The sequence below is a fragment of the Saccharomyces cerevisiae genome, chromosome IV (genome assembly GCF_000146045.2).
Source record: "Saccharomyces cerevisiae S288C chromosome IV, complete sequence".
NCBI classification, from domain to species: domain Eukaryota; kingdom Fungi; phylum Ascomycota; class Saccharomycetes; order Saccharomycetales; family Saccharomycetaceae; genus Saccharomyces; species Saccharomyces cerevisiae.
The window spans coordinates 1,081,111-1,108,543 of NC_001136.10; the positions used below are offsets into that span (position 1 = coordinate 1,081,111).

Genomic DNA, 27,433 nt, shown 5'->3' on the forward strand with positions numbered 1-27,433 from the left:
CCAACGTACGGACCAGCTTAACGGATATCTGGCGGTATGATTCTGGAATATTTGACCTGGTTGTTTTCTGAACCGTCATCAAGGAAGTCAAAAATTAACATGTTGTCGATGGTTTCATTCAGATTGTCTTCGTTAATGCCGTCCTGACCCAATGCCGGCAGTGTTTCGTTATGGGGAAACATCCACTCTCTCCATTGAGTGGTCACATTGTCGCAGAGGTCGTAGAGGATCATTTTTAGCAGGGTAATATGGTTGTAGAACCATGAAACGGATCGATTAATAAATATTCTGTAGTTTTCCATCTCTTTCACCGCATGCAGGATGGTGTAGTTGTGGAATCTTCTTTTGTCTCTTGATTGGTCTCTCCAAAATTCGAAAAGGGCAAATAACGCCTTTCTCCTTTGCCAGGTTCTTTTGGATTCCCGAAGTTTTAAGCCTAGACCAACTAGTTTATTCTCCCACCTGAATTCCATCAAGAAGTACTCCAAACTGTTAACGTATTTCTCTGTCAGCGTTGTCTTGCTCAAAATTTCAAAGGCAAGTTCCGTCTCTTCTTGAATATCAGGCTTGAAGAAATGCGCATTCATTTTTTCATGCTTTGATTTAGCAGCATAATCCTCCTCATTGATGCTAGAGTTGATCAATTCCTCTTCTTTCGCCTTGAATTTAAATTCCAGGTACGCTCCTGTGGTAATGGGAACGTCCGGAATATCTCTCCGGTAGAAGAAGCCTTCCCGGCAGATTAATTCAATGGGAGTTGCCGTTAACAATGTATTGCGTGACTCTGTACCCAAACCGAGGTTTCCGTTGCCATTGCTACTATCGTTAGCAGACTCAGTATCGTTATGGATAGATGAAGTACCTTTGGATAAATCTGCGGAGATGTCTCCTGAGACATTCTCCACGGTGGCCAGCGTTCCGCTATTACCAACACCCCTTTCTCCCTCATCTTCTTCACCTTTTGTATGATCTTCTGTGCGTCTCTTCTTTGGTGATATGCTCGTATTCTCTGTTTGATCCAATGCACCGTCATCGCCTGCTGTTCTTTTCCTTATCGTGTCCGAAGGTTGTGAGTTTTCTAATGGAACGAACGTGGTAGTTTCTTCATCTCCCGGGGTCTTTCTTTCATATTCTGCATTCTCCTTGGTAATTGCCTCTTCCCCAGAATTTAGCATGGACTGTATTCCAACTTTGTGAACCGTATCGGCAGCGGATATGGTTAGACCCATCTTGAGAGAGTCGCTGTTTGCGTTTGAGCCCTCATTGTCAATATCGACGAGTTTTTCTTGCTCTAATGGTTGATATCCTTCCTGTTGGTGGTCTGAAATGCCGCTGATGGAGGCCGATCTTGGTTTTGGCGACATTGAAGAACCTTTAGTTGTTGGTTTTTCTGCACTTTTTATCTTTGAACGGGTGGAGATCTCATTCAAATTTAAGTTCAAGTGATTATCATGTATTATCGAAGTCATTCTTTTCCTCCTCTCTTCTTCTTTCATTGCTTTTAAGAGTTTCTTATTAGACTCCATAAATGACTTTGCTTTATCGCGATCGTTATATTTCATATTAACAAGCATTTTCTCCCTTGAATCACGTCTTTTATCTAATTCTCTTTGTTGTCTATTCATCTCTGACGTAACCGCCGCAGCAGCGGCAGCTGTTGCTGCTGCTGGAGAGGAAACGGGTGGTAATTTGACCGTAATATTACCGCTGGCGTCATAACTTAATGAAAACTGATCGTTAACCATTAATCGGCGAATATCACTATTGATATCTGAATTAGCTGAAAATTTAATGACGTTGTCAGTATTATTATTATTGGTCGTATTATTACCACTATTTTCGCTGGATGATTTGATGGTTATTATTTTCTCCTTCTCGGTTTTATTTTCTTCAACATTTACCTTTCCTTCCACGTTATTATGAACAGTATCAGTAGTATTCGAATCCTCTGCGTTTGGATCACCATTAGTTGAAATTAGAGAGGCCAGTTCTAAACTTTTAATGTCTATTTCTTGTGTGGCTGACCTTGAAGTCCGAACCGGAGCCGGTTGTGACACAGGATTGGATGGAGATGATGGTATTTGATGAAATTTGGAAGATGGAAGCAAGGAATTTATTGGAATCTCGTTTTTAATCCGATTAGATGCATCTGACTTATCTATCGTATCCGTGGAATTGGATATCATTGTTTCCACTGTTCTCTTTTTTGGGGGCCTGCCTCTTTTTCTTTTGATTTGAATTAAGTTGTTCGGCGTAACAGGTGTTGGTGTGATGGAGCTAGAATTAGCAGTGGATGGTCGCTCTTTACCATTTTCATTGTTCGTTCTTTGCGGTACGGAAGTCAAGGACATATCAGCATCATCTCTTGATGATGAAGGGGCAGATAATAAAAGCGACTCTTGTTTCGTTGATGGTTCCACAAAATACCTTTTGGATTTAGACGTTTGTACTACGGCAGTCGGTAAAGTAATATTTACTGGTGAGAAAGGAGCACCCTGATTGGATGCACTTTTGAGATTGACCGAGGCTGCGTTTGACACTAACTTATTCATTGTGGAGGTCGAGGCATCTTTTCTTGGCCTGCCAGGTCCCCTTCGAGAAGAAGAGGTATTATGCTGTGAACTGGTATTGTTGGATGAATTTTCTATGAGAAGGTTAGAGTGATTTACTTTCGAAGTATTTTGCAACATTGTCGATAATTTGTTCAATCGTTCATTCAAATTATTGACCAATATGTCAGTATTTACTTGATTCTTCATGACATCATCCAGCTTATTTTCCAAAACTGATTGGTTGTGTGATAAAACTTTTAATGAGTTAAACAAATCCTGCACAGAATCAGTGAGGGAAGTGTCTTTGGAAAGCAAAGCCGTCTTCAAATCGTTGCATTGTTTTGTGACTTTGTCCATACCCTCTTTTAGGGCTTCAATAGATGAATGTGGAAAGGCCTCGGAATCTTTTATATGAAGCGGATTTGAACCAAAACCAGAGCCAACTTGTCGTTTTATATCAGAATCATCACTGACTGGTATGTCTGTGATGGATGGCAAAGCTTTAGCGTTCGCATCTGTATCTAGCTTCCTCAAACTATTAGCTTGATTTTGAGCACTGGTAAGTGCTAACGTATCTACGTCATCTTTGGGTCCAGACGGAAGTCTCTGTTCATTGGTTATGTTATCAGAAGGGGCTGTGGTGTTCTCAGACATCCCCGCAACAAACGAATTTTGTTAATTATGTATGAAACTTTTCGTTTGATCTCAATAATACCACTAGCGACTAAATTTTTATGATACTTAGCTACTTTAAACAAGTCCCTTGTGCTCTGTTTGCTGACACTTTTGATAAAATATGCCTGTGTATAATTCTTTTAGCAGTTTATTTCAAACACAAATGGTATTAAAAGGATAGATGAAAAAAAAAAAAAAATTAAAGCCACTAGTAATGATACAATCGTGGTATCACAAGCGCTGAATGAAACAAGTGTGGCTATCTATAGCGGATGCAAGTGGAGAACTTGTGAATCCAAACTGAAATATTTTGCCATCATTTGTTGTCCTTTCCCTTTTCCATTCAGGAAAAAAAAAAAAAATTTGACGTCGCCGTCGCGTCGCAGTCATATAATTACAGCAATTTATCTTGTTGAACGACGCAAATTAATGGAAATTGTGACTTACATAGTAAGTATTAGTAAACGTAGTTAAGGCCACGTGGGAAAGATATGAAAGGAGTGTAAGTAATGGATATCGGTCTAACGAAAATGGAAACCAATCTTTAAAAATGATAGTATGATTCGACAGTAAACTAGAAAAGCCACAACCCGTGGGACATGATAAGGCTGCTCGTTTTTGACGCAATTTTTAGACAATACTGAAATTTAGCATAATAAGCTTTCCCAGTGAAAGTAATAATATTTAACCTAGGGTAGGGGTAGGGAAAAAATAAAAGTAAACCATAATGTCACATTCCGGAGCTGCCATTTTTGAGAAAGTTTCTGGGATAATTGCCATAAATGAGGATGTTTCACCCGCAGAATTGACATGGAGGTCTACGGACGGTGACAAGGTTCACACAGTTGTCTTATCCACTATTGACAAGTTACAAGCTACCCCTGCTTCCAGTGAAAAAATGATGTTGAGGCTAATCGGGAAAGTGGATGAGTCAAAAAAGAGAAAAGACAACGAAGGAAATGAGGTTGTGCCCAAACCGCAACGTCATATGTTTTCGTTTAACAATAGAACAGTTATGGATAATATCAAGATGACCCTTCAACAAATCATCTCACGGTATAAAGATGCAGATATCTACGAAGAAAAGAGAAGAAGAGAGGAGTCTGCGCAACACACAGAAACACCAATGAGCTCTTCTTCTGTTACTGCAGGGACTCCCACACCACATCTCGATACACCACAATTGAATAATGGGGCTCCGTTGATTAATACAGCCAAACTAGATGATTCTCTCTCTAAAGAAAAATTGTTGACCAATTTAAAGCTACAGCAATCTTTACTGAAAGGAAACAAAGTTCTAATGAAGGTTTTTCAGGAAACAGTCATTAACGCCGGTTTGCCTCCATCTGAATTTTGGTCAACTAGAATTCCGTTATTGAGGGCTTTTGCCTTATCTACTTCTCAAAAAGTTGGGCCTTACAACGTTTTGTCAACTATCAAGCCGGTGGCTTCATCGGAAAACAAAGTCAATGTTAATTTGTCAAGAGAAAAAATTTTGAATATTTTTGAGAACTATCCAATTGTAAAGAAAGCTTACACTGATAATGTGCCCAAAAATTTCAAAGAACCAGAGTTCTGGGCAAGGTTCTTCTCTTCGAAGTTATTCAGAAAATTAAGGGGTGAAAAGATCATGCAAAATGATAGAGGTGACGTAATCATTGACAGGTACTTGACATTGGATCAAGAGTTCGACAGAAAAGATGATGACATGCTATTGCATCCTGTGAAAAAAATTATAGATTTAGATGGTAACATACAGGACGACCCAGTTGTACGAGGCAACAGGCCCGACTTCACTATGCAGCCAGGTGTGGATATTAATGGTAATAGCGATGGTACCGTGGACATCTTAAAGGGTATGAATAGATTGAGTGAAAAAATGATTATGGCTTTGAAGAATGAGTATTCAAGGACAAATCTACAGAACAAATCTAATATTACAAACGATGAGGAAGATGAAGATAATGATGAAAGAAATGAACTGAAAATCGATGACTTAAACGAAAGCTACAAGACAAACTATGCAATCATACATCTGAAAAGGAACGCACATGAAAAGACAACCGACAACGATGCGAAAAGCTCGGCAGACTCGATAAAGAATGCAGATTTGAAGGTTTCTAATCAACAAATGTTACAACAGTTGTCATTGGTCATGGATAATTTAATTAATAAGCTAGACTTGAACCAAGTAGTTCCTAACAACGAAGTCAGCAACAAGATCAATAAAAGAGTCATAACTGCAATCAAGATTAACGCCAAACAGGCTAAGCATAACAATGTTAATTCAGCACTCGGCTCTTTTGTCGACAACACTTCTCAAGCAAATGAATTAGAGGTGAAAAGTACCCTACCAATAGACCTATTAGAAAGTTGTAGAATGCTACACACAACGTGCTGTGAATTTCTAAAGCACTTTTATATTCATTTTCAGAGCGGTGAACAAAAGCAAGCCAGTACCGTCAAAAAACTTTATAATCATTTGAAGGACTGTATTGAAAAGCTGAATGAGCTATTTCAAGACGTCCTTAATGGTGATGGTGAATCTATGTCAAACACATGTACCGCCTATTTGAAGCCAGTTTTGAACTCCATTACTTTGGCTACTCATAAGTACGATGAGTACTTCAACGAATATAACAACAATTCGAACTAGAAATATAAAGGCTCTCCAGTTGTTACCACTTTTTACATTCATATTTTTCATCTATTTACTGCATGTTACATATTACATAAAACTTAATTGTGTGTATTCTTCCTTTTTGGTCTTTAGTCTCTATGTAAACAATAGAAAAACGCGGGACTCGATTAACGCTGTGCTGCACTGATGCAGCCGTGCGTGTAAATAAAACATTTAACGTGAAAACGCGCGCGAATGGCTTGTGAAACAAACAAGAAACAAACGGGAAATATTTCAGCATGTGATGTGGCTGAAAATTAGCAAACGATTCGTCAAAATAAATCAGTAATGGTGCTTTAGTTCTATTACAGCTTGCTAATGGTTCAGTAATATTTTCAAAAATTTTGCCAAACAGACCTAAGCACTTGCAATACTCCAGACTGTTAGTTCAGTCATTATCTATCATCTTGGACGATTTTGCAATTTTTTAGTGTAGATGCATCTCATCGACGGGCTTGTATGAATGATATTAAATAGGCAAAATAAACTAGTCTAGCTAATATTCGACTAAATTGCAGCTGCTAGGTCACCATCCCGCACATACCTTAGATATTTTGGAACTAATGGCTAAAAGAAGGCAGAAAAAGAGAACGCATGCGCAGATCACACCCGAGCAGGAACGAGATATTCCTAAATCCATGGTAATCAGAGTGGGACAAACTTCATTGGCTAACCATTCTCTAAACCAATTAGTAAAGGATTTTCGCCAGATCATGCAACCGCATACGGCCGTAAAACTAAAAGAGCGCAAGTCCAATAAACTGAAGGATTTTGTTGTTATGTGTGGCCCATTAGGTGTTACGCATCTTTTCATGTTCACTCAATCTGAAAAAACAGGAAATGTCTCGCTAAAGATAGCTAGAACTCCACAAGGTCCTACTGTTACTTTTCAAGTATTGGACTATTCACTGGGTAGAGATATCAAAAAATTTTTGAAGAGACCTAAATCGTTAAATAATGATGATGTATTAAATCCTCCATTGCTAGTGTTAAATGGGTTTTCCACATCGAAAAGATCTGATGAAGACGATCAGGATGTAAACGTGGAGAAGGTTATTGTTTCCATGTTCCAGAATATTTTCCCACCTCTGAATCCTGCAAGAACTTCGTTGAATTCTATCAAACGTATATTTATGATCAATAAAGACAGAGAAACGGGGGAAATTTCTATGCGCCACTATTTTATTGACATTCGAGAAGTAGAGATCTCTAGAAATCTAAAAAGGCTTTATAAAGCCAAAAATAATCTAAGTAAAACAGTGCCGAATTTGCATCGAAAAGAAGATATTTCTTCTTTGATATTAGATCATGACTTAGGCGCCTATACATCAGAATCTGAAATTGAAGATGACGCTATTGTGAGAGTGGTTGATAATCAGGACGTGAAGGCAAAACATTCTCAAACTTCGCTGTCGCAAAAAACACCCGTTAAAATGACAGATAACGAAGAACGTGAAAAAGGAATTGAAGAAGAAGATGTGGAAATGGAGGAACCTAAGCCTTCAGAAAATTCGCAACCAACTCCACGTAAGAAGGCTATCAAACTGACTGAATTAGGACCAAGATTAACTCTAAAACTGGTCAAAATAGAAGATGGTATTTGTTCAGGTAAAGTATTACATCATGAATTTGTTCAAAAATCAAGCGAAGAAATCAAAGCCTTAGAAAAGAGACACGCTGCAAAAATGAGGCTGAAGGAACAAAGAAGAAAGGAACAAGAAGAAAACATTGCTAAAAAAAAGGCTGTTAAAGATGCTAAAAAGCAACGTAAATTGGAAAGAAGAAAAGCTAGAGCAGAAGAACAGGGTGAAGGTCAAGGGAAAGATGGTGCAATGAGCGATGATGGATCTTCATCGAGTGAAGATGAGCATTATAGTGATGTACCAGAGGATTTGGATAGTGACTTATTCAGTGAAGTAGAATAATGCACGATATGTATATATATCCTCCGTACGTAACATCACTATCCATATAGTAGCCATGACTCCGATGGACTTAAAGAACCAGGAAGTGTCTGTTTATTCATAGGTGAGGGAACACCTCAAAGTAAATATTAATGAATATATAAGATCATAATTAAACAAATATATAGAAATCTTTTACAATTAAAGAAAAAAATAAAAGAAAAGGGAAGTTAAAACTTCGATTATTAACAGCTGAAAAATTAAACTTTGTAATGAAAAGCAAATTGGGAGTTATCGTTAAAATACGGCATCATGGAAAGGACAAAAGTTCCTTTTAACAAAAGCATGTCCATTTCCCTTCTGGGCTGCAGTCATTTGCGCCCTTTTGTGAAACCAGTTCTTAATACACTTATAATGGAAAACACACAAGCATTCTAGTCTCCCAACTTTCTCACCGGGTTCCATATTCTCAAAACAAATCGGGCACTCCTTAATTGCATTATCTGTTGTATTAGGCGATATCTTGTACACTAACATTCTATTTTGAAAGGCAGGGCTTTCTTTTACGGAGTCATCTGCTGCATCTGACGTATTCGTATGTTGTTGGGCATTTTCAGCTCTCTGTATGCAATCCTCTACGTGCTTTCTGGTCTCTTCTTCATCAGGAAACTGTGTGAGATCTGAGTTACAAATAGGGCAGAAGTGATCCTCCTCGTTTTGTGAACTTTCTTCGCTCCTGCATGCCGTACCGGATTGATCTACCGAATCTTCCAGGATTTCCGCGTCTTCATCAGTGTTGCTATCTGGTGCAGAAAGTGCAAGTGCATTTGGTGGTACCGAAGTTTGCGATAGTCGTACATCTCTGTTGGTGGAGGATACTAGTAGATTTAAATGAAGGAGGTTATCGTAGCACTCATTACAAGTTCTATATGGAGGCGATTCCACGTCGCTATTTTTTTTCTGCAAGGCATGGACTCTCTTTTTATTATAATTAACAAAATTTTCGGTACAAGACGAACAAAATATCCTTCCACAACACCTACAATGGTGTCTTCTTACGAGAAACGAAAAGTTCGTCTTGCATTGAAAACAGCTGTGAGCTTCCTCGTCTGCCTGCCACCTGGCAAGATTATTGATACAGTCCTCTTTAATAACCATGCGCTTTAGTTCTTCATATGTTCTTTTCTAGCAGAAAAAAAAAAAAAAAAACAGCAGTAGTGTACAGTGTTTGATCAGGTTATTTCTTAATCGTCCGTCCCCTGTTTACTATAAATCCCGAGAATAGTTCTACTTTTTCTTTTCTATTCTTCTCTTCGGTGAGCTGCTTCGATGCCCATTACCCGGATTCCATGATACTCCGCTATTTCACTGGCCCTTATCGAAGATTTCCTTCTCCAGAGATATGATTATGCACAGGCTTCCATACGCTCTATCGATCGTGCAAACATTTATACCCTCTGCGAAACAGCGTCGAATCCATTTTACTTTAGAAAAGGTGAAATACGATGTAGTCAATGGTCGTCCAACGTTTCTTCATTATTTCCAACATTACCGTACTCAGCATTTAATCGATCGTTAACTCGTAGCTTTCTTAATAGAATGTCCCAGAACGAGAGTCCCAGTAGTACTTTAGTTTGCTGCTTCAAAAGCTGGACTGCTTTATAGTCTGTCTCTTTGACTAGAATGCTTTCAATTTTCGGAATGGCATGGCCTTTTTTCTGTTTAAAATCAAATCCACTTACCACATCCAAATACTTGATTTTTTGCATCTTTCTTTTACCTTTGTTATACTCCTTTATCAGGCATTTAATATCAACTTCTTTGCTAAGCGGTATTAATTCAAATCCATCAGGCTTAGTTTCTTTCGAGTAAATTTCGATGTTGCCAAATTTATTTTTATAATGCGACAAATCTGTTATCACATGTTCCTGTCCTAAATGATCGCAATACGTGCTGGGGTATTTAGGAGACTTCATTGTTTGCTCATACGAAAACAATTCTTTGATAACGTACTTGTCTAGGTTTCTTACCATCCTTTCCCTCATCGGTAGATACTTTTTACGTTTTAATGGTTGAGCATTAGGTAGAATGGAACGCCCTAATATTGCCCAGTGCTGTTTACTCTTTAATTGAATGACGTCTCTTCTCCAAAATATGGGCTCTTGTGAATTGTCTCCCTTAGTAAATGTTGCGGCTTGTTTTGCACATGCTTTTAATACTTCATTAGACTTTAACAGAGAGGGAATCACGAAATTATCTGTTCTTTTAATCTCTGTCACACTCTTTGGTAATGTAAAATTAGTTAAAGCAATCTTTTTCATTATTGCGTAATGATGAACAGATGCTTTTTTCTTGTTCAAGACTTTCAACCACTTAGATAGATATTGGTAGCTAGTGTAATGCTTCGATTTCAAAATAGGAGAAGACTCAGATAATTCAAAGTACCTGTAACAAACATTTGGCACATATCTTGGTGAAACATCTTGTAGTACCTTTTCAGCATGATTGATACGGACTACATAATGAAACTTTTGGTTTAGGTTGTACTTCATGTCTACCGAAGGTTGATAAGTAGGGACAAACTGATCTTCGCGTGTTTTCAAGACCATTTCACGTTCACCCAGATGGGCTATAGGGTCAATGATGTATAATTCACCATCGCTCAAAGTAGGAACTTCTAATTCAATCCAAAAATAAGGTTGTATTAGGTCAGAGTCAAATCTGTTGGGAACTTTGCCAATACCATGTTCGATTTGCCACTTCACCTTATTGCACCTAATATCGTAATCGTGCAAGGGCAAGGCAAAGCATAAGTAAAGCTTCTTAGGCCCCGGTAGCACATTTTCTAAGATAATAAAGAAGAACAACGTTAGAATATCTCTGTTGGCCATTTTCCTTTTAGCCATCTTGCGAATATCTTCAACACCATGATTTATCAACGGCCTATTTCCATAAAATTCTTGTTGATTTTCAAGAACTTTTTTATATGTAGATTCAGAGATTGAATTTTCGTTTTGGTTATCGGCATACTTGATAAGGTATTGCAGCCTGTTGAAATTCTGTCTAATGCCATTGCTATTCATTTTGTAATTGGAACGGAACCATAAGACCAAACCAAGCAAAAGGGTTCTTAAAGAATCCATTTTAAAAGCTGGATCCCTTACATCCCAATCTTTGAATTTTTTGCCAATTAATTTTGGTACAGACCTTCTTAGTCGCCTATTTAGTCTTTCATCGTCTATCCATTTCATCCTAGATTTTAACAAAAATAACATAAATGGAATCATTATCAAATGGAGTCCATATTTAAGTCGCTGATAATTGAATGCTTTTTTATTATGCTTTCTTTTGTACTTGCTGACTTTCTCCCTGTCTCTGCGTATATTGCCAAATGTGACAGTTAAGCTTCCATCTAAAGAAACTTCTTCCCAATCAATATCACTTAAATCATCTTCTTCATCCTGGTAAAAACTATCAAAAGAATCATCTGTTTCTTCCTCCTCATAAAACGATACTTCTTTCTTCTCAATCTTTGAGTTTTTTCGATTGGCCTGATCATTTTGGCTTGATTCTAACAGTCTCTTGGCCATTACTTTTCTTCTCACTATTCCTTAAACTCATGTATGCTAGGTTTCAAGGTTTGACCCTTCGTTGAATATCGAATTTGGTCATTCACCCTGGCTTGTGTGTTTTCCGTTTTATTATTTACATTTTCCAGAGGGCCACTAGAAAAAAAAAATACTTATCTATCCATATATTTTACAAATGGTAATGTATGTGCATCTGCCAGTACCAAAGGTGGAAAGAAAAGTATACAGTTTATTTATTTGAAGTATGATAAATTTTTTGGCTTGATGTCAACTGGCTGTAAGTTTTTGTCCAATGGGTCCATTTTTCTTTTGGCTTTAGATCTACATCTATTATATTCACGTGCAACGCATTTTCAGCACTGTTCCATTCAATGAAACATGTCACGTCTCTGAGTGTCATGAGTAGCAGATGCTCATCGTTTACATCGTTGATTGATTTTATGTCACTTATTGGAGTTGTGTTCTTTGTAAGTTTTTTCTGTAAATCATAAAGGATCTTGAAAATGTTATTGTCATTGCGCAAGTACTCATGCATGGCATCTTTAAACTTAACCGGAAATATATTACATTCTCCAAATATTAATTCCAAGTGTGCTGGATTCATTAGTAATTGATTGTAACAGTACTTAGTGCCTCTACCCTTAAATGCATTATGAGTACAGTTCCTACAGTAATCTGTATCATAGTATAACCATTTAGGCTTCAATTCTAAAATAACTGTTTGCAGATTTTGTGAACAATAAGATTTTAAAAAGTGGTTATTTAATATCAGATTTGAGGTATTATTGGTGAGATTTTTAATTTTGATAACTTTGACTACCTTATCGTCTAAATTTAGAATAAAGTCACTGAGAATTGGCCTTATAGCTTCTATATCGACGTCAATCAGATACATCGGGCAAAGCAAGCCATGTAGAAGAGGTTCTACATAATCTTTAATATAACTGATGTTTTTGATTGTATAAGAATTATTTGATGATAACAGATCGGGCCAACGGATGCAGCATCGCCACAACCACGTAGGATCCCCATAATCAATCAGTATATTTGCCCCACCACGTCCGATGACTTGCATCGATCTTTCTTTTCAAAAAAGGAACTTATCTCTGACAATTTTCGACTGGTAGCATATCACGGTTCGAATTAATTTTGGAAACCCTAAATGGGACCGCATCAAAAAAGTACCTTGTGAAAATATCTTCGATAAATAAACCACTGAGGAACGAACAAGAAAACCATAAGTAAGTGAGGATGATCGTATTTCGTCGCTTTCCTACGTGCCTTTTACATCACATTCGACAACCGGCATCCAGGAGTCTTTTGTTGGAATCACAAAGGCGATCATTATCTTTTACATCTTATAAATATAACAGCAGCCACATTGATGATGATAAAAGTAAAAAAAAGCTTAAAAATGTTTTCCAAATGAATAGCAATAGAGTCATTCGTAAGCAAAAAACAAAAGAAGAATTGGCCAAAGAGAGGTTCGAAGAACAACTGAGGTCACCTAATAGATTTGTGAGGTGGGGAGCTATTGCGAGATCAGAAAAGTTTTCAAAGGGAATGACCAAGTACATGATCGGTGCTTATGTGATATTTTTAATCTATGGTCTCTTCTTTACCAAAAAACTGTTTGCGAAAGACAAAGAACTGGAAAGATTGTTGAAGAAACAAGAAGAAGGGAATGCCAATGAATACGAAGCATTAAGGATTAAAGAATTGAAAGGAAAACTAAGGAGGAGAGATGAATTGAAATTAGAAGAATACAAAAAAATGCAAGAAGAAGGCATTGAAAACTTCGATGATATTCGGGTACAGAATTTTGATCAAAACAAATTGAATGAACAAATATTGCCAGCAAGAGACACAACAAACTTTTACCAAGAAAAAGCTAACGAATATGATAAGGCAATTAATATGGAAGAGAGAGTAATATTTCTCGGTAAAAGAAGGAAATGGTTAATGAAACATTGTCAAGGGGATGTTTTGGAAGTTTCATGCGGTACAGGAAGAAATATCAAGTACCTTGATATGTCACGCATCAACTCTATAACATTCTTAGACTCTTCTGAAAATATGATGGAAATTACACATAAAAAATTCCGAGAAAAGTTTCCTAAGTATAAAAAAGTTGCATTTGTTGTTGGAAAGGCGGAAAATCTAGTAGACTTAGCAGAGAAAGGTAAGCCCTCTCTAGAGAATGAAAAGGAAAACCAAGTAAAATATGATACTATCGTGGAGGCGTTTGGTTTGTGTTCCCATGAAGATCCGGTTAAGGCACTTAATAATTTTGGCAAGTTATTAAAGCCAGATGGAAGAATTATTTTACTGGAACATGGTAGAGGTCAATACGATTTTATAAATAAGATATTAGACAACAGAGCTGAAAGAAGACTGAATACTTGGGGCTGTCGATGGAATCTCGACTTAGGCGAAGTGTTAGATGATTCTGACCTAGAATTGGTGGAAGAAAAACGGACTCACTTAGGCACTACTTGGTGTATCGTTGCAAAGAGAAAAGGTGATGTGAAAAAGAAAGACGAGCTTGGGTTTGTAGAAAAATACTTGCAATCAAGTATTAGAAAGAGAATGGAATCATTCGAAAAAAAAGACGATATGGCATCTAAAAAAGAACTTGAGCCAGTACCTCCTGTAAGTAAAAGTTAACATATTTATTCATACCAATGAATTTTATACAGGCTTAGAATCGTGTAAATATTTCAGTAAGCAAGTTAAAATGTGATCTAAAACCCCTTAGGTAGTTCTCCTTACTTCTAAAGTGATCATACTGACCATATGTGACGTAACGACGCTATTATTAACAATCCAAAAATTGCGTCACTGGGAAAAAATAAAAATGCGAACTCTGTGGATCGAACACAGGACCTCCAGATATCTTGACCAAAGTTTTTTCTTCAGTCTGGCGCTCTCCCAACTGAGCTAAGTCCGCTAACATAAGACGGAACTTCATGGGTGGTCTGTCTTTTATATATGCAATCTTTTATTTTTATTGCGTTGCGGTTTTCAGTATTCATAAGAAGGTGAAAAATGAAACAGATCGTTGTGATCAAATCGCTCAAATCGGATTTAAATTAAACTTTTTCTTCTATTTCAATGCATTTAATTAAGATAGGTAACTCTTGTGAATAAGTGTTGGGATTGCATTGGTGATAAATCCATAATTAGGTACACAGAATATTCATGAAGTTTTTTTTGAGGATAAAAGAATCCCCAAAAAATGAGATTGGTAAATCTTGTTGGAATAAAAATCCACTATCGTCTATCAACTAATAGTTATATTATCAATATATTATCATATACGGTGTTAAGATGATGACATAAGTTATGAGAAGCTGTCATCGATGTTAGAGGAAGCTGAAACGCAAGGATTGATAATGTAATAGGATCAATGAATATAAACATATAAAACGGAATGAGGAATAATCGTAATATTAGTATGTAGAAATATAGATTCCATTTTGAGGATTCCTATATCCTCGAGGAGAACTTCTAGTATATTCTGTATACCTAATATTATAGCCTTTATCAACAATGGAATCCCAACAATTATCTAATTACCCACATATATCTCATGGTAGCGCCTGTGCTTCGGTTACTTCTAAGGAAGTCCACACAAATCAAGATCCGTTAGACGTTTCAGCTTCCAAAATTCAAGAATATGATAAGGCTTCCACTAAGGCTAACTCTCAACAGACAACAACACCTGCTTCATCAGCTGTTCCAGAGAACCCCCATCATGCCTCTCCTCAACCTGCTTCAGTACCACCTCCACAGAATGGGCCGTACCCACAGCAGTGCATGATGACCCAAAACCAAGCCAATCCATCTGGTTGGTCATTTTACGGACACCCATCTATGATTCCGTATACACCTTATCAAATGTCGCCTATGTACTTTCCACCTGGGCCACAATCACAGTTTCCGCAGTATCCATCATCAGTTGGAACGCCTCTGAGCACTCCATCACCTGAGTCAGGTAATACATTTACTGATTCATCCTCAGCGGACTCTGATATGACATCCACTAAAAAATATGTCAGACCACCACCAATGTTAACCTCACCTAATGACTTTCCAAATTGGGTTAAAACATACATCAAATTTTTACAAAACTCGAATCTCGGTGGTATTATTCCGACAGTAAACGGAAAACCCGTACGTCAGATCACTGATGATGAACTCACCTTCTTGTATAACACTTTTCAAATATTTGCTCCCTCTCAATTCCTACCTACCTGGGTCAAAGACATCCTATCCGTTGATTATACGGATATCATGAAAATTCTTTCCAAAAGTATTGAAAAAATGCAATCTGATACCCAAGAGGCAAACGACATTGTGACCCTGGCAAATTTGCAATATAATGGCAGTACACCTGCAGATGCATTTGAAACAAAAGTCACAAACATTATCGACAGACTGAACAATAATGGCATTCATATCAATAACAAGGTCGCATGCCAATTAATTATGAGAGGTCTATCTGGCGAATATAAATTTTTACGCTACACACGTCATCGACATCTAAATATGACAGTCGCTGAACTGTTCTTAGATATCCATGCTATTTATGAAGAACAACAGGGATCGAGAAACAGCAAACCTAATTACAGGAGAAATCCGAGTGATGAGAAGAATGATTCTCGCAGCTATACGAATACAACCAAACCCAAAGTTATAGCTCGGAATCCTCAAAAAACAAATAATTCGAAATCGAAAACAGCCAGGGCTCACAATGTATCCACATCTAATAACTCTCCCAGCACGGACAACGATTCCATCAGTAAATCAACTACTGAACCGATTCAATTGAACAATAAGCACGACCTTCATCTTAGGCCAGAAACTTACTGAATCTACAGTAAATCATACTAATCATTCTGATGATGAACTCCCTGGACACCTCCTTCTCGATTCAGGAGCATCACGAACCCTTATAAGATCTGCTCATCACATACACTCAGCATCATCTAATCCTGACATAAACGTAGTTGATGCTCAAAAAAGAAATATACCAATTAACGCTATTGGTGACCTACAATTTCACTTCCAGGACAACACCAAAACATCAATAAAGGTATTGCACACTCCTAACATAGCCTATGACTTACTCAGTTTGAATGAATTGGCTGCAGTAGATATCACAGCATGCTTTACCAAAAACGTCTTAGAACGGTCTGACGGCACTGTACTTGCACCTATCGTAAAATATGGAGACTTTTACTGGGTATCTAAAAAGTACTTGCTTCCATCAAATATCTCCGTACCCACCATCAATAATGTCCATACAAGTGAAAGTACACGCAAATATCCTTATCCTTTCATTCATCGAATGCTTGCGCATGCCAATGCACAGACAATTCGATACTCACTTAAAAATAACACCATCACGTATTTTAACGAATCAGATGTCGACTGGTCTAGTGCTATTGACTATCAATGTCCTGATTGTTTAATCGGCAAAAGCACCAAACACAGACATATCAAAGGTTCACGACTAAAATACCAAAATTCATACGAACCCTTTCAATACCTACATACTGACATATTTGGTCCAGTTCACAACCTACCAAATAGTGCACCATCCTATTTCATCTCATTTACTGATGAGACAACAAAATTCCGTTGGGTTTATCCATTACACGACCGTCGCGAGGACTCTATCCTCGATGTTTTTACTACGATACTAGCTTTTATTAAAAACCAGTTTCAGGCCAGTGTCTTGGTTATACAAATGGACCGTGGTTCTGAGTATACTAACAGAACTCTCCATAAATTCCTTGAAAAAAATGGTATAACTCCATGCTATACAACCACAGCGGATTCCCGAGCACATGGAGTCGCTGAACGGCTAAACCGTACCTTATTAGATGACTGCCGTACTCAACTGCAATGTAGTGGTTTACCGAACCATTTATGGTTCTCTGCAATCGAATTTTCTACTATTGTGAGAAATTCACTAGCTTCACCTAAAAGCAAAAAATCTGCAAGACAACATGCTGGCTTGGCAGGACTTGATATCAGTACTTTGTTACCTTTCGGTCAACCTGTTATCGTCAATGATCACAACCCTAACTCCAAAATACATCCTCGTGGCATCCCAGGCTACGCTCTACATCCGTCTCGAAACTCTTATGGATATATCATCTATCTTCCATCCTTAAAGAAGACAGTAGATACAACTAACTATGTTATTCTTCAGGGCAAGGAATCCAGATTAGATCAATTCAATTACGACGCACTCACTTTCGATGAAGACTTAAACCGTTTAACTGCTTCATATCATTCGTTCATTGCGTCAAATGAGATCCAAGAATCCAATGATCTTAACATAGAATCTGACCATGACTTCCAATCCGACATTGAACTACATCCTGAGCAACCGAGAAATGTCCTTTCAAAAGCTGTGAGTCCAACCGATTCCACACCTCCGTCAACTCATACTGAAGATTCGAAACGTGTTTCTAAAACCAATATTCGCGCACCCAGAGAAGTTGACCCCAACATATCTGAATCTAATATTCTTCCATCAAAGAAGAGATCTAGCACCCCCCAAATTTCCAATATCGAGAGTACCGGTTCGGGTGGTATGCATAAATTAAATGTTCCTTTACTTGCTCCCATGTCCCAATCTAACACACATGAGTCGTCGCACGCCAGTAAATCTAAAGATTTCAGACACTCAGACTCGTACAGTGAAAATGAGACTAATCATACAAACGTACCAATATCCAGTACGGGTGGTACCAACAACAAAACTGTTCCGCAGATAAGTGACCAAGAGACTGAGAAAAGGATTATACACCGTTCACCTTCAATCGATGCTTCTCCACCGGAAAATAATTCATCGCACAATATTGTTCCTATCAAAACGCCAACTACTGTTTCTGAACAGAATACCGAGGAATCTATCATCGCTGATCTCCCACTCCCTGATCTACCTCCAGAATCTCCTACCGAATTCCCTGACCCATTTAAAGAACTCCCACCGATAAATTCTCATCAAACTAATTCCAGTTTGGGTGGTATTGGTGACTCTAATGCCTATACTACTATCAACAGTAAGAAAAGATCATTAGAAGATAATGAAACTGAAATTAAGGTATCACGAGACACATGGAATACTAAGAATATGCGTAGTTTAGAACCTCCGAGATCGAAGAAACGAATTCACCTGATTGCAGCTGTAAAAGCAGTAAAATCAATCAAACCAATACGGACAACCTTAAGATACGATGAGGCAATCACCTATAATAAAGATATTAAAGAAAAGGAAAAATATATCGAAGCATACCACAAAGAAGTCAACCAACTATTGAAAATGAATACTTGGGACACTGACAAATATTATGACAGAAAAGAAATAGACCCTAAAAGAGTAATAAATTCAATGTTTATCTTCAACAGGAAACGTGACGGTACTCATAAAGCTAGATTTGTTGCAAGAGGTGATATTCAGCATCCTGACACTTACGACTCAGGCATGCAATCCAATACCGTACATCACTATGCATTAATGACATCCCTGTCACTTGCATTAGACAATAACTACTATATTACACAATTAGACATATCTTCGGCATATTTGTATGCAGACATCAAAGAAGAATTATACATAAGACCTCCACCACATTTAGGAATGAATGATAAGTTGATACGTTTGAAGAAATCACTTTATGGATTGAAACAAAGTGGAGCGAACTGGTACGAAACTATCAAATCATACCTGATAAAACAGTGTGGTATGGAAGAAGTTCGTGGATGGTCATGCGTATTTAAGAATAGTCAAGTAACAATTTGCTTATTCGTTGATGATATGATATTGTTCAGCAAAGACTTAAATGCAAATAAGAAAATCATAACAACACTCAAGAAACAATACGATACAAAGATAATAAATCTGGGTGAAAGTGATAACGAAATTCAGTACGACATACTTGGCTTAGAAATCAAATATCAAAGAGGTAAATACATGAAATTAGGTATGGAAAACTCATTAACTGAGAAAATACCCAAATTAAACGTACCTTTGAATCCAAAAGGAAGAAAACTTAGCGCTCCAGGTCAACCAGGTCTTTATATAGACCAGGATGAACTAGAAATAGATGAAGATGAATACAAAGAGAAGGTACATGAAATGCAAAAGTTGATTGGTCTAGCTTCATATGTTGGATATAAATTTAGATTTGACTTACTATACTACATCAACACACTTGCTCAACATATACTATTCCCCTCTAGGCAAGTTTTAGACATGACATATGAGTTAATACAATTCATGTGGGACACTAGAGATAAACAACTGATATGGCACAAAAACAAACCTACCGAGCCAGATAATAAACTAGTCGCAATAAGTGATGCTTCATATGGTAACCAACCATATTACAAGTCACAAATTGGCAACATATATTTACTTAATGGAAAGGTAATTGGAGGAAAGTCCACCAAGGCTTCATTAACATGTACTTCAACTACGGAAGCAGAAATACACGCGATAAGTGAATCTGTCCCATTATTAAATAACCTCAGTCACCTTGTGCAAGAACTTAACAAGAAACCAATTACTAAAGGATTACTAACCGACAGTAAATCTACAATCAGTATAATTATATCCAATAATGAAGAGAAATTTAGAAACAGATTTTTTGGTACTAAAGCAATGAGACTAAGAGATGAAGTATCAGGAAATCATCTGCACGTATGCTATATCGAAACCAAAAAGAATATTGCAGACGTAATGACCAAACCTCTTCCGATAAAAACATTCAAACTATTAACAAACAAATGGATTCATTAGATCTATTACATTATGGGTGGTATGTTGGAATAAAAATCCACTATCGTCTATCAACTAATAGTTATATTATCAATATATTATCATATACGGTGTTAAGATGATGACATAAGTTATGAGAAGCTGTCATCGATGTTAGAGGAAGCTGAAACGCAAGGATTGATAATGTAATAGGATCAATGAATATAAACATATAAAACGGAATGAGGAATAATCGTAATATTAGTATGTAGAAATATAGATTCCATTTTGAGGATTCCTATATCCTCGAGGAGAACTTCTAGTATATTCTGTATACCTAATATTATAGCCTTTATCAACAATGGAATCCCAACAATTATCTAATTACCCACATATTTCTCAAATCTCCTATATTACGATCTATTCTTTAGTCTAAATGTTACCAATCGTTATCCTTTTTTATCATCAATCCGTGCGTTTCAGTTGCTTTTAAATTTGATAACGCATTCTTATCATTTATGTCATTTTATTACATCATATATGATAATATTCCGTCACCTTGAATACTCATCAAGAAACGATAAGTTGTTGTAATTTAACAGTAACTCTGCATATAATTCAACAGGTAAAAACTAACTTTTATATCCTTGAACTTCTTCATTTTTGTGTCTTTCATTGAAAGTATAATTTTCCTTTTTTTTTTTTGGTTTTCAATACATATAATGATGGGTGACATTTTTTGTGTCATTTAGATTAAAAGAAATTTTAAGAAAAATTGACGTATTTAATTTTGATCCGCAGTAAACGCTATAAATTCTTTTTAATATAAATGACAGCTTTTTATACATATAGACCCTTTGAAGAATATTCCAAACTAGAAAGGTTGATCAGAAATGAGTTATAGTGTCAACACGTTTACAGATTACGTTTTATTGTTTGGATCATCTAGTTTAGTAGGAAAAGGTATTTTAGAGAACCTGTTGGACATAAATTTATATATTAAAAATGTTTCGGACCTACAAGGCAAGCTTGATAGCTTAAGTGAAATAAAGGGAAATGTCGTTCTCAATAAACATGTCTTTTGTGTTAATAGAAGGTGCATCAATGAGGAGAAATCATTTATGAAGACCATTGATTATATAAATATGAGATCAGTTACTTGGCAAGGTGGCAGATATTACTTGAGAAGCAGGAAAGAAAAAGACACTGAAAAAGTACCGTCTAGTCCTAATACTTTTTGTTATGATAATTTTGAAGAAGGATTTATTAAAAATACGCCTGAAGAGAGGGGAAAAGATGGTTATTCTTTTGTTTATAATCAGAAACAGTTCAGTTACACACTACATTATGCATGCGGAAAGGAAAAAGGTATTGAGATCATTTGTAATTTTACTGTAACGCAATTGATCATCCCCAGATCTGAAACTTGGCCAAAATTGCTTCCACGGATATTCTCAGGAACACAAAAGCTGGAAAAGTTTGACATTGACAACAAAAATTACGTTCCCGGTAGAAGTTTGCCTAGTCTGTGTGATATTAGCACTATGGTGTGCTCTTTGGGCTCCACCTCAGCTAGAGTGCGGAGAACTCAGGTACCAAGTTCCTTTGCTGACTATTACTTACCTTTTAATTTAGCACAAGAATTCACGAATACAACTAACAAAAGGTTGGTGGTTACAACTGCCTTTAATAATGATTTTCTTAGTAAAACTTTCGAGTATTTTAGAATAAAAGCTAAATTAGAAAATGACTTGGATGAAGCTTTGCCAAATAAGCTAAAGGAGCTAGTTATTTTGAGGCCAGGTCCGATGTGTGGACAGCACGGAAATCCTATAAACGTTGAATTGGGTAAAGAAAACTCCACTTTCTTGGAAAAAATTTTTTATTATCCTCACTATCTTTTAGTTTATAAAAAGAAATATATCAGTGAGGCCAGAAGGATTGGCTTAAGAACAAAGTTAAGCGAAATAATTGCTTCCAGTATATATAGGATGCCAGGATCTGCATTATTAGGATACGCTGTCCCAGTTTCAAAGGTTTCTTATGTTGCCTCTTTGATGGCGATTGAAAGGAAAAGTAAAGAGGCGGGACCTAAGCTGGAAGTAATTAGCAGTTATCAAATTGATATGATTGTGTGAACAGTCAGTCTTTTCTTTTGATAGATGCGAAGTTATTAAATAAATAGTAGCCTAATACATAAAAGAACCACTATATCATGGATTCGATACCTGGGCCGTCTTAAATTTTTATCGCATTGAATATGCAAACTTTATGTATTGTTTTACTAATCGCCAGTAATGGCCGACCAATTCTATGATAGATCTTCCCTAAGTTTATAATGATGGTAAGAAAACGCGCATATTTCAAAACTGAAGAAAAAACAAACAAAAGCCATATGGATAATGAGGGGAAAATGTGATTTCTTTACTTGAGCAATTCTTTCAAACTATCAGTAACGCTCCTGGCAATGAGTAGAATCGATGATTTACAGCAGGACATTGAATCTTTACTCAGTGAAAGTATGTGATTTTGAGGCTGTAACAATTTTCTTTCTTTTAAAAAAATGATTAAGTTGAACACTAACATAGTAGAATCTTCACAGTCAATTCATTAGAAGAAAGTCGTGAGAAGCTCAAAGCGAAGATAAAAGATAAAAGAAAAAATGAGGAGAGCGCTAATCCTATAGTACAAGAATTTGAAGATCTATTCGATCAATTCCCACAGTTGAATAATTTTTTATTTAATGAGCATCCAGAATTGGAAGAGACAGATGACAAGGACATATCAAGGGCGCAAGCGGATATACCAGCAACGCCAATACCGTATGAACCAAAGAAAAGAGCTAAGCTGGAGAATGAGGAAATTTTACCAGAACAAGAATGGGTTTTAAAGACCCAGCCAATGGTTCAGCATCAAATGTTTGATCCTGGGGTGGCAGATTTATTGGATACAGACATTCTAACGTCACCTTCAAAAAGAAAGCGAAAACTAAAAATAGACGATATTAGTACAAGTGATAGAAGTGAGTTGGAAGATTATATTGTCCTGGAAAATGTTTATAGAATGTTTGGTATAACATTTTTCCCTCTTGTGGACCCTATTGACCTTAAGATAAAAGATGCTAGCGGTGAAATATTTGTTGATAGAGAAATGCTGGGAATACGACTGGAAGTCTTCAGCGAACGGACATCCCAATTTGAAAAACCTCACTATGTATTGTTGAAAAAGAGGATCAAATCGAATAGTTGGTTCCTGTTCAAGCATACAATCCCGAGTTTCATTGATGTCCAAGGTATATTTGATGACACCAATGGGGGACTAGTGATATCTCATGATGACGCCTATTTATTTGCTAAAAGAGTCTTCCTGCAACTTGTGGAAGTACAGAAAAGACGACAGATTTTTAAGGACTTAGAAGCTAAGAAGATAATCCACGACTTAGATTTAGATTTAGAATCTTCAATGGTTTCGTTTTTTGTGAAGGATATTAAAGTCGAGTTGTTTGTAAAACAAAATGAAATAGTTTCATGTTCAATATTGGACGATATTCATGATTTTAGTCAAAATAATAAAAGTAAATGGGAAATTGCATTGCTCGGTTCTTTGGATGATTTGGAATTAAAATTAAACCATTCTTTCGCGACAATATTCAAGTGAATGTTAACAAAAATATACTTTATAGAAAGAGGATAGAGCTAATTTTCTCTGTTTATCATAGATATAAGTAATTGTGTAGTATCCCAATTTTGGGTAGAATGTGGTATATGAAAACAGGGCATATGAAACCCATAAGGCAACCTAACACTTTTTCCAAGATAGTATGATAATAAATAGCGGTAACCCAGAGAATACATATCCAAATTACTAGGACAGCGCAAACAATGGCAAGGCAAGCTCGTACCCACTTATTCACAACCCAAAACATATCTTCAGCTTGAACAAATCTACTGAATAAGTGAAGTTCCATCCAAAGAATCATGCTTATACTCACAAGAAAGCAGAAGTGTCCACTAATGTCAAACCCACCATCCCATTTCCCATTTTCTAGACGGCACTTTTCAGCTGATGTCGTTTTACTACCAGAACTGCATTCTCCCCCTGTCCAAATGAAAACATGATCGATAAATTGGAAATTCAAAAACAATAATAGATATTTTAGAACGAACTTGCAAGCATATTGAGTGATCATAATACTGATTATTCTATTTTTGAGCAGAGGCCAATGGTTAGTATATGTTAAATAGGAAGAGCTAGTTTCGGTACTTGATATTGGTAAAGGCAATATATCCATTCTTGCTAGATAGTGGAAGTATATTTGCAGAAAAGCCAAACTAAAGAATAAAAATGGCCACAGTTGGTTCGCTTTGTATGCAAAAATAACATTGAAAATATTGGACGATTTCAATAGAGCGCATGTCTCTTTTTGATGGTTTAATGTTTCTGAAGATACTACTATTGATAATAATGCGCCTACAAAAACTTGAAAGGGGTAAATGAGATACGCCTTCCTTGACCAATAATTGAGCTGACGTATCATAATCTTTTTCAATTTTTAGTCGTTCAGTGGTTTTAATACAATGCCCTATTTCTATTGTGTTTTAACATTGTGATATTTTGAATTTTTTTTTTTTTTTTGCAGATTGTTTTTCATATTAATCAAATTGGGTGCCACTTGTAAGTCAATAAATGAAACTAAGCCTTTCCATACTTTTTCCTAACGCGCTTTGAAGAATTTGTTTTCCTATATATATTTGTATAAAGTACATATCAAAAACAACTGAGCGAAGCAGGCACACAAGGGAAATCAGTTAATGTCATTCTGCAGTTTGAACTTATCCCAAGCAATACTTAAAGTACTGAAAATATTCTCTGCAATCATCTTATTTTCCAGGGACAAGGACTCTGGTATCTTATCAGGATGTGTCTTGGCTACAGCTTTCATGTATGTAATTTTGACCCTCTTAGGCATAACCAAATCTTGCATAGAGACATCCTTCCAATTGCACCATGTTAGTAAGCTGGATAAATTTGCTAACAGATGACGAATGTCATCGTCTTTGCCATCCTTCCAGGAGCTAATTTTCTCAAATACTTTATCATATAGCGCCAGTTTAGCGTTTTCTAGCTCCCGTTTTTTTATTTCTGAAGTGCTATCAACAGAAATTGGAGAATTTGAAGAAGAAGCGGTTAAGTTCTGTTTTTTTGTTGCAGGCGAGGTTGTCGTTGTCTTCTTCTTAACGGGCATGGATTTTTTAACAGGGGGAGGATTAATAAAGTCTTGGCATCTTCTTTTTCCCTGCATGATTTTATCATCAAAAAAATTCTTCTTAATCAGCTCTTGGTATGTTTCTAGTGCTTTTTTGAAACTTTCTAAATGTTCAAAAGACTCAGCACGCCTAATCATAATCTTTGGCCAGATGTCGTTAAATGATCTTTCAGGGTCACTATTTGAGATTTTATTCTTCCACTTAGCTTTGCTTGATGGGAATAATTCCAAAGCCATGCTGGAGTTTTCTATGGACTTAGAGTACTCACCGATTTTCAGTTGCGAGGCAATAATGTTTGATAATGCAATGATCCTCAATGGATGATTTAAAGGCAATGTATTTAAAGACTTTTCATATTCTTGTAATGAGTTAATATAATCCCCGTTCTTGAACAAACTAGTACCTTTCGCCTTAAATTCGTTATACCCCGATAATTCAATATCTGAGATGGGTATTGTAGAGTCAGTGTTGCTGTTTTCATTGAAGAGGGTGCTATCTTCATTGCTTTTACTATTGGTGAGATTTCCTTCTGAAAAGTCGAGAAGACTATCCTCTATCAGGGGCTCATTTCTTCGCGAATTTTCTTCAATTAGTATACCAGAAGTCGGTGAGGAGGAGTGGGAGACATCAGGCGCTGTCCTCTTTGTTATATCAATCTTTGTTTCGAAATCAGTTAAAAGATCTTGATCCGGATTATCGGCAGGTGGTAAGTTCTCTACGACTTCATTATCTTCAAACAAAATTCTATTGGGTGAGTCGTTTACTTGAGGCAAATCATAATCCTCAACCTTATCATGAGTTTTTGAGTAATTATTCAGTCTATCATTTGCCTCAGGTGGGAAGGAGGTCCATTGGTCTACCAGTTTCTTACCCTTATTGAAAAAATCAGTGGCCATGCTGAATAAATTATTGCTATCTGTACCAACAATGTTGGATAATCCTGACTTTTCCATTTTTATACCACTTTCTTTCTTTCTTATAGCTAGATCGTTGCGCTCCTTTTGCTTTGACTTTAAAATCTCCAAATATCTTTCATAAGTTACGTCATTTTCGTAAAACTCAGTGGCTTCTTCAATTGATAAACCTAGAGACATCAATCTTGCTATTTCCATATCCTTAACTTCATCAACTAAGGCGTCATCACCATTGTAAAGGTGGTCTTCCTTGCTTCCATAGTAATCCTCATCCGGTTTTTGGATCGTATCCGTTGTAGTTACTGTGCCCATACCAAATAGTTGATTGAAGTCGTCATCGGTATTGGCAAGAGCCGAGGGAGGTGTGTTGTTGGCAGTATTAGATTTAGTGGTGCTATTAGTTGGGACCAAAGGAGGTGCAGAAAAATCTACCTTCGGTGACGGTATCAGCGGAGGAGCTGAAATTGAATGCAGACTATCATTGGGGCTTTTATCCGTCCTTGCAACATCTGCAACAGCGGAACCAGTAATGGAAGGCGAATTGCTGCTCTGAGGAGTTGTTTCCTTGGATGCAGATGCAGAGTCCTTATTCTTCAAAGAAGTCAGTAAATGTGCAAATGGATCTGACATTGATGTTGACTGTTTCTTGCAGGCTGCGTCCTTTCCAGAAGCACAGGAATAGGTTAAGCGATGTGCTGTTATTTTTTTCTCCTTTTCGCAGGAAACAGTGATCTTAAATGAATATATTAGAAACGGTATAGCATATATATATGTGTATATGAGTATGCGTATATAGAAAATTGGTGAATTAAAGAGGTGGCTTCTTGTTATTGGTCGCTTCCAGGTTGAATTGGACGCTACTATGGTAGTTATCACAAATTGCGCCCATGATTTCTAGATTTTTGTTCCGATTATTAATGGTCACAAGCTCCTGGTTAAGAATTGCCACGCTCTCATTGAGCCTTTTGACATTACCAATTATTCGCGAAAGTATGTTAGCCTGCACTTGTTCATGAGGGTTCTCCATGTTATGCTTTCTTTCCTAAACTCACTTCTTTTCCTCCCTATCTGC

The 27,433-nt window shown here is 36.8% G+C and overlaps 14 protein-coding genes and 1 non-coding gene across 15 annotated transcripts, besides 3 other annotated features; 7 read left to right on the forward strand and 8 right to left on the reverse strand.

Annotated features, from left to right (window-relative positions):
* Window positions 1-17: 17 nt before the first annotated feature.
* On the reverse strand, window positions 18-3,206 carry SUM1 (Sum1p; the record flags this gene model as incomplete). The annotated part of the gene is made up of 1 exon (NM_001180618.1): window positions 18-3,206. The coding sequence occupies one exon, from the start codon at window positions 3,204-3,206 to the stop codon at window positions 18-20; it is 3,189 nt and encodes a 1,062-aa protein (NP_010596.1).
* A 748-nt stretch (window positions 3,207-3,954) lies between these two features.
* On the forward strand, window positions 3,955-5,883 carry TFB1 (TFIIH/NER complex subunit TFB1; the record flags this gene model as incomplete). Its single annotated transcript, NM_001180619.3, has 1 exon — window positions 3,955-5,883. One exon carries the CDS (start codon window positions 3,955-3,957, stop codon window positions 5,881-5,883), a length of 1,929 nt encoding a protein of 642 aa, NP_010597.3.
* A 587-nt stretch (window positions 5,884-6,470) lies between these two features.
* SSF2 (rRNA-binding ribosome biosynthesis protein) lies at window positions 6,471-7,832 on the forward strand (the record flags this gene model as incomplete). Its single annotated transcript, NM_001180620.3, has 1 exon — window positions 6,471-7,832. The coding sequence occupies one exon, from the start codon at window positions 6,471-6,473 to the stop codon at window positions 7,830-7,832; it is 1,362 nt and encodes a 453-aa protein (NP_010598.3).
* A 276-nt stretch (window positions 7,833-8,108) lies between these two features.
* On the reverse strand, window positions 8,109-8,969 carry PIB1 (phosphatidylinositol-3-phosphate-binding ubiquitin-protein ligase; the record flags this gene model as incomplete). The annotated part of the gene is made up of 1 exon (NM_001180621.1): window positions 8,109-8,969. One exon carries the CDS (start codon window positions 8,967-8,969, stop codon window positions 8,109-8,111), a length of 861 nt encoding a protein of 286 aa, NP_010599.1.
* Window positions 8,970-9,322: 353 nt separating this feature from the next.
* RAD34 (Rad34p) lies at window positions 9,323-11,401 on the reverse strand (the record flags this gene model as incomplete). The annotated part of the gene is made up of 1 exon (NM_001180622.1): window positions 9,323-11,401. One exon carries the CDS (start codon window positions 11,399-11,401, stop codon window positions 9,323-9,325), a length of 2,079 nt encoding a protein of 692 aa, NP_010600.1.
* Window positions 11,402-11,630: 229 nt separating this feature from the next.
* On the reverse strand, window positions 11,631-12,476 carry IPK1 (inositol pentakisphosphate 2-kinase; the record flags this gene model as incomplete). The annotated part of the gene is made up of 1 exon (NM_001180623.3): window positions 11,631-12,476. One exon carries the CDS (start codon window positions 12,474-12,476, stop codon window positions 11,631-11,633), a length of 846 nt encoding a protein of 281 aa, NP_010601.3.
* A 176-nt stretch (window positions 12,477-12,652) lies between these two features.
* On the forward strand, window positions 12,653-14,068 carry OMS1 (putative RNA methyltransferase; the record flags this gene model as incomplete). The annotated part of the gene is made up of 1 exon (NM_001180624.3): window positions 12,653-14,068. The coding sequence occupies one exon, from the start codon at window positions 12,653-12,655 to the stop codon at window positions 14,066-14,068; it is 1,416 nt and encodes a 471-aa protein (NP_010602.3).
* A 191-nt stretch (window positions 14,069-14,259) lies between these two features.
* YNCD0023C lies at window positions 14,260-14,351 on the reverse strand. Its single transcript is given in 2 exon segments — window positions 14,260-14,295; window positions 14,315-14,351. It is a non-coding gene; the product is annotated as a tRNA-Phe (tRNA).
* Window positions 14,352-14,656: 305 nt separating this feature from the next.
* Window positions 14,657-14,994: a long terminal repeat (Ty1 LTR).
* Window positions 14,657-20,582: a mobile genetic element (YDRWTy1-4; Ty1 element, LTR retrotransposon of the Copia (Pseudoviridae) group; contains co-transcribed genes TYA Gag and TYB Pol, encoding proteins involved in structure and function of virus-like particles, flanked by two direct repeats).
* Window positions 14,954-16,276, forward strand: YDR316W-A (gag protein; the record flags this gene model as incomplete). The annotated part of the gene is made up of 1 exon (NM_001184424.1): window positions 14,954-16,276. The coding sequence occupies one exon, from the start codon at window positions 14,954-14,956 to the stop codon at window positions 16,274-16,276; it is 1,323 nt and encodes a 440-aa protein (NP_058151.1).
* On the forward strand, window positions 14,954-20,222 carry YDR316W-B (gag-pol fusion protein; the record flags this gene model as incomplete). Its single annotated transcript, NM_001184425.2, is given in 1 exon segment — window positions 14,954-20,222. Coding segments are annotated over 1 exon segment (5,268 nt in total).
* Window positions 20,245-20,582: a long terminal repeat (Ty1 LTR).
* Window positions 20,583-21,073: 491 nt separating this feature from the next.
* On the forward strand, window positions 21,074-22,318 carry HIM1 (Him1p; the record flags this gene model as incomplete). The annotated part of the gene is made up of 1 exon (NM_001180625.3): window positions 21,074-22,318. The coding sequence occupies one exon, from the start codon at window positions 21,074-21,076 to the stop codon at window positions 22,316-22,318; it is 1,245 nt and encodes a 414-aa protein (NP_010603.3).
* A 329-nt stretch (window positions 22,319-22,647) lies between these two features.
* Window positions 22,648-23,837, forward strand: MCM21 (Mcm21p; the record flags this gene model as incomplete). The annotated part of the gene is made up of 2 exons (NM_001180626.3): window positions 22,648-22,699; window positions 22,783-23,837. The coding sequence occupies 2 exons, from the start codon at window positions 22,648-22,650 to the stop codon at window positions 23,835-23,837; spliced, it is 1,107 nt and encodes a 368-aa protein (NP_010604.4).
* Window positions 23,838-23,892: 55 nt separating this feature from the next.
* On the reverse strand, window positions 23,893-24,717 carry YFT2 (Yft2p; the record flags this gene model as incomplete). Its single annotated transcript, NM_001180627.1, has 1 exon — window positions 23,893-24,717. One exon carries the CDS (start codon window positions 24,715-24,717, stop codon window positions 23,893-23,895), a length of 825 nt encoding a protein of 274 aa, NP_010605.1.
* A 267-nt stretch (window positions 24,718-24,984) lies between these two features.
* SWA2 (auxilin-like protein SWA2) lies at window positions 24,985-26,991 on the reverse strand (the record flags this gene model as incomplete). Its single annotated transcript, NM_001180628.1, has 1 exon — window positions 24,985-26,991. One exon carries the CDS (start codon window positions 26,989-26,991, stop codon window positions 24,985-24,987), a length of 2,007 nt encoding a protein of 668 aa, NP_010606.1.
* Window positions 26,992-27,169: 178 nt separating this feature from the next.
* Window positions 27,170-27,388, reverse strand: DAD4 (Dad4p; the record flags this gene model as incomplete). Its single annotated transcript, NM_001184470.3, has 1 exon — window positions 27,170-27,388. The coding sequence occupies one exon, from the start codon at window positions 27,386-27,388 to the stop codon at window positions 27,170-27,172; it is 219 nt and encodes a 72-aa protein (NP_710144.3).
* Between the last annotated feature and the right edge of the window lie 45 nt (window positions 27,389-27,433).